General features: G+C 32.1%; 1 protein-coding gene across 1 annotated transcript; it reads left to right on the top strand.

The window, feature by feature from the left end:
- The first annotated feature begins 443 nt into the window (after nt 1–443).
- Nucleotides 444–2,502, top strand: LOC145071234 (uncharacterized). Its single transcript, XM_079018150.1, has 2 exons — nt 444–1,157; nt 1,239–2,502. The coding sequence occupies exons 1-2, from the start codon at nt 936–938 to the stop codon at nt 2,436–2,438; spliced, it is 1,422 nt and encodes a 473-aa protein (XP_078874276.1). The 5' UTR covers nt 444–935; the 3' UTR covers nt 2,439–2,502.
- Nucleotides 2,503–10,383: the final 7,881 nt, after the last annotated feature.

Here is a 10,383-nt window from a genome sequence, read left to right as displayed (position 1 = left end):
ATTCCAAATGTCCAATACAATTTCTTGATCAATTAATTCTTTAATTTCGGTTAAAGTTCTCATGATAATTCGAATATATAAAAAACTTAAAACAAGATGCAATATTTACTTGACAAAACAGAACATTTATTATATGTATTTATTAATCGTAACTATAAAATCATTCATAATAACAAACTTACAATCTCAATAGTTACAAAGGTGGCTGCACCTTTAATAATAGACTCACACATGGCATCCGGCGTTTATTCTTTTCCCAGAATAACAATTACTCGATCAAAAACATTACTTCCTTCCTAACTTGTACCCTATGCAACAAAACTTGTACTTTAATCTTTCTTTACTGATTTTAACAATCGTAAAGTAGGAATCCCATAATCTAAACATTTATGGAAGAGTGGCATAGAAAAGTGTGAATAGTTAGGCTTTTAGCTGTTAGATATTGTGCCATGTACGATCCTGCTGGCTGCTGCTTCTCTGAAACACTACAAATTTTCTGTTTATTTCTTCCAACTCATAGCTTCACTATACAATATTATGGAAACCAGAGTTCGACACTCTGAAGTCTGAACCTTCCTTACATGTTCTTCATTTCCTAATTTACTCATCTTCCTTCGTGTAATCTTACTGGGGTTTTCAGTTTATGTAATTTCAAGAAACCCCTATTTCGATTTCTTTCAGTTCATTAGTATCAGTTCATGAGCTCTGTTTTTCAACTTTCGGTTCCGTTTCATTCTGTTTTACTTCAATTCGGCTAAAATCTTCCTGTAATTACCAAGAAAACTGATTCGTCTTTCTGTTGGATTTGGATTACGGATACAGCATCTTCGAATTCCAAGATTTTTCTAATTGCATTATTCAAAGTTTGATAATTTTTGTTCTGTTTTGTTTGGATCGTTGAGTGGCGGGGGGTGAACTTAAACATACAACTGGCGATGGGTTATTTCAGTAAAGTTTTCATTGCTACGATTGTAACTGTAACCATCATTGGAATGTACGTCAATGGAGAGAAAGGCGAATATGAAGTTGTTGAAGGAGAAGCTCCCATGGCGAAAACAGAGCAAGAAGCTTTGTACTCTGCTATTCAAGGTTTTGTGGGTTCATGGTGGAATGGCTCAGATCTTTATCCCGATCCATGTGGATGGACTCCTATTCAGGTACCCCGCACTTCTGATTCAAAAACCAAGTCTTTGAAGTCAAATTTCTTTCGTACATTAATCGTTGTTTACATTTTTCAGGGTGTTTCTTGCGATATTTATGATGAATTATGGTATGTGACAGACTTAAATATTGGTTCGCTTCATGATAACTCACTCTCCTGTGCTTCACATCCTGAATTTAGACCCGATTTGTTTAAACTCACACACCTAAAATCGCTTGCATTCTTCGATTGCTTTCATGAACCACCGATCGTCATTCCTTCAGAAAACTGGACTAAGTTTTCCGGCAGCCTAGAGTCACTGGAGTTCCGATCAAACCCTGGTCTCACGGGACCAATCCCAGCCGCTTTTAGTAAACTCCACAAGCTTCAATCTTTAGTGGTGATCGGAAACGGATTTTCCGGTGGCTTACCGGTGAACATCGGTAACTTGATTCATTTGAAAAGATTGGTGTTATCTGAAAATGGGTTCAGAGGCGAAATAGAAGACAATTATGGTTATTTAAGTGAGCTATTAATATTAGACTTGAGTAGAAACTCATTATCCGGGAGTATACCGTTGACTTTTGGTGGGTTGACTTCTCTCTTGAAGCTTGACTTGAGTCAAAACCAATTAGAAGGCAAAATCCCAGATGAAGTTAGCAGTTTAAAGAATCTAACCCTTTTGGATCTAAGTAGCAACAAGATTTCAGGTGGGTTGACCAGGTCAATTCAAGAAATGGGTTCTTTAAAAGAGTTGATATTATCAAGAAACCCTATAGGAAGTGATCTCATGGGCATCAAGTGGCAAAATCTCAAAAGGCTCATGGTGTTGGATCTTTCAAACACACAATTAACAGGTGGCATTCCGGAGTCCATTTCTAAGATGAAAAGGCTAAGATTTTTGGGTCTTAATGACAATTATCTTTCGGGAAATCTTACACCAAAGTTGGCAAAATTACATGATCTAAGTTCGATATATGTATATGGAAACAATCTAAGCGGAAAGCTTGAATTTGATGGAGGGTTTTATGGTAAAATGGGTAGGCGATTTGGAGCTTGGAACAATTCGAACTTGTGTTTGCCGATTAATTTGTTGCCTACTACAAGTTTACGCCCTTTTGGGGTAAAGGCTTGTGAAGAAGAAGTGAAGTCAATTGAGGTTAGTTTTGGTGATTCAAATTCCAAGTTGGGTAGTTTTCATTTAGGTAACGAGACTTCTTTTAGTTTTTCAAGATATAAGTTGGATGGGATTTGGATTGTGTTTATGGTAGTTATTTTCTTTAATTTGGTCATGTAATGTATAATAACTTGTACAAGCATCTTTAGATAATATATTAATGTTATATTATTAACTTTCTTTATATTGTTTGTAAAAACTTAGTTTGGTACTTTGGTTATTATGTTTATACCTTTATTAGTAATCATGATATCTAATGTACTTGATGTGAAAAGGCATGTACATTTAGGTGACAAAACATCAAAGAAGTTTCTTGTTAGGGATAAATAAGCATGTGGAAACTTTTTCTATCTTGTCAAAATCATTGAGTTTTGTTTGAAATGTTTTTTTGAGTAAATTACAGAAATGTTCGGACCGAGCTTTGCGGTTTTAGACCAATTTTGTATTTCTTGCAAATCGGCTCTTAAACATGAGTTTTGTTGCTGTTTTCCTCCTTAGCCATATAAAATGATACTTTGTTTTTCAATTTTTCGATTTATTGAATTATTAATTTGTTTTATATAATTATTGCATATTGGCTGAGTTATCGGATGGAGAGAAACCATTTCCTTCAACGCTCCCAATTCATGTTTTACATAGACATCATATCAGTTTTTCTCAATTTCCTCTTACTTCCATCTCACGTAACCTTCAATATATGAAAATTCATCTCTCTCAACCCTCAAAACCCATGCACTTAGATAAAAATTAGGGAGCATAGAGTACAAATTGAAAGAGAAAGAGATGAGAGCGGGATGAGGGTGTTGGTGAAGCCGGCCAACCTTCTTCCAACTGAACCTGCTCTTACGCGGAAGCGAGACATAATGAATTATATGTCGATTATGGATGCCTTTTCGAAAATGTTTTTGGAAAAGTTTCCAAAACGGTTTAATACAAAATCATATTTCTTTTTCTTTTATATAATTATTATATTTATATCTCGAGACGTTTACGATGTTTGGATTCAGATGATGCATATAGCTTATCATGATCGACCCATTGATTTTAGAGGCTCTATGCGAAAAACCAAAATATAGGCCTTAAATATAAGGTTTTTTTTTTTTTACTTATAACCAAAATTCATTAATTCTATTAAATTGGACTAAATCAAATTGAATTCAAATGGAGCAATGTCAATAACAGTTACAACTCTGGATTAGAAAAAAAACAATATTGATGAATATAAGAAAAAATACAATAAACAATGCATGGTAAATACTACAACTAAAAAAAAAAGTTGAACCTGGTTCTTCTTTCCTTCCCTTGGCTATAAATGTTTTAATTTTAATTTAATGTGGGGTTTGCTACGTTAAAATTTGAGGAATTACGAAAGAAAGCAATTGAAAAAAATAGAAGCAAGAGTTATATAGGTCAAGTTTCGGACAAGGGCCAACAATACTAGAAGTAGTAAGTCAAGCGCCTTGAACAACCCGCATATACTTAGGGTCGGGCCTGAGCTTATGGACCAACATGCGAGACATGACCAAAATGGATAAACATAAATATATAAATAGTATTAAGTATTAGGTATCTATTTAATAATATATATATATATATATATATATATATATATATATATATATATAGAGAGAGAGAGAGAGAGAGAGAGAGAGAGAGAGAGGTGAGTTCAATTGAGAAAATAAAAAAGGTTGAGAATAAGAGAATCATTCTGAGCCACTCATTTAATCTAAGCATAAAAAGACACGGTGACAAACTTGTAAATATGATATAATAGCCTTCAATCACAAATACGTAAGTGTAGAAAATTAGCTAACAGTTGAAATTCATTCTAATCGATCGTTATCATCCAAATTTATCCTCCAACCTTCAACAATCATCCAGATTTCTTCAATTAAATCATCGATCAACGTCATCATGTGTTAATCAATCATCGACACCATTCAACAGTTGACAACAAAAATTCGTTTTTTGCTCTTTCAATCAAACCTTCAATTCTGCTTGAATACGAGCATATCTTCAACATCTATGATTAATTATACTTCCAACATCATTAGATCAACATCATCGATAATCAACAAAAAAATTCAATTCGTATCATTCATTTAACATCGATCATCAAATAAAACATCGAAATTAAGGTTAGAAAAAAATCAAATCATTTTTTGTTTGAAAATTTTCATATATTTCTTTACCAATCTACTATTTTGTAAGATTTAAATAGTCAAAGTATCATATTTATCGCATTTATAAAAAAGTTAACTTGTATGCACTCCAACTGTTTGATGAAATGCATAAACTAAATTACCACGTTATATTCATATATGAATATGTTTTCTCACCTGAATCAATATGTGATTATTAAAACACAAAACAAATATGCAAGTCTGTATGTTATTCATATGTGAATAACATATAAAAATTATATATATTTCTGAAAACACCTTGTAATATTCATATATGAATATACTGTGCAATATTCACATATGAATATACTGTGTAATATTCACATATGAATATACCAACTATTATTCATAAGTGAATATACGATCTAATATTCATAAGTGAATATACTATGTACTATTCTCATGTGATATACCATGTAATACTATATAATATTTACATATGAAAATATCATCTAATATTCACAAGTGAATATACCATCTAACATTCACAAGTGAATATACTATGTAATATTTACAAGTGAATGCATCGTCTAATATTTAAATATGAATATACTATGTTTAGTATATGCTATATTCATATATGAATGATACTTAAATTGTAAAAAATATTAATCATAGTTTTTATTCATAAGTGAATAACGAATGTACTATGGGTGATCGCGGTTTGGTTTGAAACCGTGAAACCGGCCAAACCGGTCATCGGTTTGGTTTTACGGTTTGTATTTTTCTTTACGGTTTGGCTTGCGGTTTTGAACTTTTCAAACCGTAGTGAACGGTTTGACTTACGGTTTTTAAGATTTCAAACCGTTTTAAAACCGAACCGGACCGTAAAATTTATATATATTATTTATTTTTTATATGTAATTGTATTTTATTATATTATATGTTAATTGTTATTATAAATAATAAAATTTAAACCCACAACATTTAATATTTTAATTGCAACAGCCCAATACTAGCCCAATACTAGTTTAACTCCAATAAAAATGAGAAGTGCCTATTTCCTAATCCCACAGTCCAGTCCAGACAAAATTAGGTTGTTTGATTGTTTCTCCCTTTCTCTTACCCTAATCGCAAAACACGCAGCCTCATTCCTCAGGTAGAAGACTCAAAGTCGTTTCCCCTTCGTTGTTCATCACTTCTTCTTCACTTATCTAAGATGTAAACTGATTGCGCATAATTGCATACCTCCGATTGCACCTCGACTCCTTCGTTGCAGTAACTCCGACTACACCTCGACACCTTGCTTGCAGCAACTCCGCCCCCGACTCCGTTTGCAGGTCCGCTTCTCGTTATTCCTTTCTGAACAAATCCTTTGATTTTTTTTTTAAATTTTAATCTCAACTCTAACTTCTGATCAAAAGTGATTTTGATAATCTGATTAATACTCAAATAGATACAAGTTTGCGCCAAATTAACTGTCGACTAATATGAAAGATAAATCAGTTAGGGTTCAGACAGAGTTAGTTGTAAATCAGGCTAAGAAATTAACAGTGTCCTATTGTAGAATCCACTTAGGTGACCCCGATATGTTTGCCGATTCCCAAAGAGATAAATTGAATGTTTCTCCATTTTTGCCTTTGATTTTCTCTGAAGTTTCTAGTTCAATCGATACTTTTGGTGGTGGAAACGATCTTGAAGCAGTTGGATGAGGATTTAAGAGGGACTGTGCTTAAGTGTTCATATCCAGGGCTCATCTTCAACAAAAAATGCATCAAAGGGCTCATATCCAGGTAAAAAAACTTTTTAGACCATAAAGGCATATTATATCTATCCAGGTGAAAGTTTTATTAATATTGGATAATTTGTGATTGGTGATAGGTTGATCCTATGTCTTATGCAAGTTCATGCATGTTTGTGAACCTTGGTGCTGTTATGCTTCGATTGTGCAAGTAAGATACTCTTATCTCTTTTGGATTTCAAGTAAGATACTCAAGAAACAACAAGTTCTGGTCAACCAAGTCACTGGTCTTTTTCTTTGGCAGGATGATTTTATGAACTTGATTATCATGTTCATGGCAGGTCTAGAGTACATAAGGAACCCTTTATTAAGAGCCAAAATGGTTGAAGTCTTTAATTTTTGGATGCCTCAGAGGTATTTATCAACTTATTTGTTAATTCTGTCATCTTATGTTATTTGCTTACAAAGGGTATTTATGTCTTTTTACTTGTGTGTGTGTGCAGTGGCTCATCTTCTGCTACCAGTATACTTTTTAGGGGCACCAACTCTCTGTTCAGTATCTTGTGAAGAATCTTTTGAAACTCTATGTTGATATCGAGTTCACAGGATCCCACACTTAGGTGATTGTTTTGTTTCCCAGATTTAACTGATAATCTATTGATGAAATTCGTTTTTATTGATTGATAGTTCTGATCAAATTCGATATTTATTCTAATGAAATTCGTTATTTATTTTGATTGATTCATTTTTATCAGATTCACAGATTCACGGTTTCACAGCTCCATCACACATTCACGGTTACACAGTTTCGTAGAGATTTACAGTTTGGAATGTTTGATGTAATGGTTGCGTGTATTAGTCTAATCTTTAATGTAATGAAACAATATTTGATGTTTTCATTTACTGCTTTTTATTTACTCTTTTGGTAGTTTTTTTAGCTGTTTTGACAGCTTTAATATTGTAGTTTTTTTAATAGTTTTTGGCAGAATTGTAGTTGTTTTAATAGTTTTAATTATGCAGATTTTTTACTAAATGAGTCTAATAATGGACTCAACTAAAATGGGCCTAAAAAGCCCAAACTGTGAAACCAAACCGGAGCCAAACCGTTAGTAACAGTTTGGTTTGGATCGGTTTTACATTTTCAACGGTTCGACTTCGGTTTTTGCTTGACAAAAACCGTTACTAACGGTTTGGCTTCGGTTTGACCTGAAAACCAAAAAAACCGGACCGTGAACACCCCTAGAATGTAGTGTAGTAAAAACCTGATTCATTTTTATTCACTTATGAATAATGGTAGCTGAAAATATAAAAAAAATTTATTTTATCTTAAAAGTATATCAATATGGATGTCTATTTGTAGAGAATAAAAAATCATGAATTTTGGTATACTTAAAATCATTTTTCGATAAAAATAGCTTCTTAAAAATTAAAAAAAAAACGAAAAAACTATGTTTTTGTATATATTAAGGTAATGCTTACCATAGTTTAAGGAAACATGTTTTGTTGGAAAACACACGTGCATCCTTTCTCATTTCGGCTGGTACGTTGGAGGCTTTTGTGGCAAAAATAAATGATTGGGTGAGAATGATTCCCCCATTCTCAACCTTTTTTTTCTCAATTGAACCCTCCTATATATATATATATATATATATATATATATATATATATATATATATATATATATATATATATATATATATATATATATATATATTACATTTTAAAAGTTACAAAATCAAACAACTATAAACACAATATTTGCTTCAAAAATTGTAAAACACTAAAACCATAAAAAGATCACATTGGTGAATGAAACAATAGTTGTCAATGTGGGACTAGCCCAGTTGGCAGAGGTTTTGTCTCATAGATTGGAGGACATAAGTTCTATTCCAGACGTTGACGAATAATAGTAACTTGGTGATACTAACTTTTAAGGGATAATGACTTAAAAGGGTAATATATTTTTCGATTTGTACACATTTGGTCACTGAATTTTTTTCGTCCACATTTACCCCTTCAACTTGTTAAACTGTACACATCCAGTCCTTATGACCGGTTACTTCAGGTTAGCCGAAAAATCTGACTTATTAGGGTAATATATTTCTCATTTTGTACACATTTAGTCCTTAATATTTTTGTACATATTTAGTCCTTAATTTTTTTTTGTTACAAAATAAGTCATTTTTTGTTTCTGTACAAATTCAGTATTATGAATGATTTATTTAAGGTTTTTCTCATGACATCTAATATGAGACTATCATTGATGACAGGGACGGTTCTCTTTGGGTGCCCGCAGTGGCACCGACAACCCCTGCTTTTTTTGTACGCAGTGTAAATTTTTCGATAATTATCGATTTTTTTCTTTTTTCTACTTACCGACAACACCTACTACGGACCGGCAACACCTACTACCAAATCCCACGTCCATCCCTGATTGATGAGGTGTTTGGGGCTGTTGATTTTTTTGTTCATCGCGGCCTCGAATGCTTGGTTGCATAGGTCTTGTGGTTTGGCTTTGGTTTTGTATTTCGAACGTCGTAACTTCTTCATACAATATCTAATTTTAACGATCTTTATGTCTACGTGTTCGTTTTTTAAGTCTGCTACAACTTTCATTAAGATTACTACAGCTTTCGTTAAGATTACTCCCGTTAAAATATAATATATTTTTACTTACGATTTTATAAAAATAAACATCCATAAATGCATTCATAAAAAAACGTATGGATATAAAGATCGTAATTAAAAAATATATTACTTTTTAACGGAAGTAATCTAAACGAAAGTTGTAGTAGACTAAAATACAAACACATAGATATAAATATCGTTAAAATCCGAGATAGAATGAAAAAGTTATGATGTTCAAAACACATGACCTAAGCAACCAAGTAGTCGAGATCGCGATGGACATAAGTATCAAAAGTCTAAAACACCTCGTTAATGATTGTTGCATGTAAGATGTTATGAGAAAAACTTAAAGAAAACATTAATAAGTATTGAATGAGTACAAAAACAAAAAAAATTAAGGACTAAATGTGTACAAAAATATTAAGGACTAAATGTGTACAAAATGAGAAATATATTATCCTATTTAGACATTTTTACCGGTTAACCTGAAATAACCGGTCATAAGGACTAAATGTGTACAGTTTAACAAGTTGAAGGTGTAAATGTGAACAAAAAATAAACTCAGTGACCAAATGTGTATAAATCGAAGAATATATTACCATTTTAAGTCATTATCCCAACTTTTAACAACTAACTAGTCGTTAGCTAACCTTCCATTCGGTTAGTAATTGTCTTAAAGTGAAAATGCAAGAATAATCAGTATATGTAAGGTCAAACTTTATAATATGATGAATCAAACATATGCCACGCTTACTCATTAATCAAAGCCATCAACCACCGACGAAGCCTCACTACAGCCTGACATGTTTCTTATGTTTTAATTTACTGATCCGTTATCTTAGTGATAAGATCTTTTTGTATAGTATATATCTTTTATAAATTGTAGTTATCTTTGTATTCTTATCCATGATATGTAGAAATTTGATTCCATAATAGTCAGCAACCTAGTATATAAGTTACACTAGGTTATAATGTAAATCACCACTTTATGTATTCTCTCTTTGTGAGAGATTTCTTAATCGAAATTGGTTTTTGATTAATTTTGATCTTATTCTCATTTTGTTGATATATTCAATGTTAATTACGATCCTTCAATTGGTATCAGAGTAAGTCTCTAGTTATTAAGCAATGTCAACCTCGTCTTCTTCTGAATCCAAAATCTTTATGGGTACTACGTCAAGGAACAAGATTCTTCATTTTGATGAAAAGAACTTTGCCATATGGAAGAGAAAATCCATGGTTGTTCTTGAAACCATGGATCACAATATGATGGACATCATCAATAATGGTCAACATATTCCAACTTTTGAGGAAACCAAAGATGATGTTAAAACTAGTGTTATAAATGTAACGTCCCAAAAATTACAAAGAGATTTTTGTTCATAAAATAAATTAACAAATTCAACATTTGTTTCAAAAACCATTGAATAACATTTGATTGATTGAAAATCATACATTATCAGAGTTCAGTTTATAAAACCGTAGAAACAAATATCTTTGATGCGTGTGTATAGTCCAACTGAGCTCTTTTCATAAGTAACCTGCAAAATATTTAATCTACGACTATAAGAAT

The sequence above is a fragment of the Lactuca serriola genome, chromosome 8, assembly GCF_051521515.1.
Source record: "Lactuca serriola cultivar US96UC23 chromosome 8, Lser_US96UC23_V15, whole genome shotgun sequence".
NCBI lineage: Eukaryota > Viridiplantae > Streptophyta > Magnoliopsida > Asterales > Asteraceae > Lactuca > Lactuca serriola.
Note: the sequence above shows the minus strand (reverse complement) of the source record. Positions and strands in the feature narration are given on the sequence as shown.

Coding starts and splice junctions, on each gene's coding strand:
- LOC145071234 (XM_079018150.1), top strand. CDS start 936: ATGGGTTATTTCAGTAAAGTTTTCATTGCTACGATTGTAACTGTAACC. Junction 1,158..1,238: donor GTGGATGGACTCCTATTCAG/GTACCCCGCACT, acceptor TACATTTTTCAG/GGTGTTTCTTGCGATATTTA.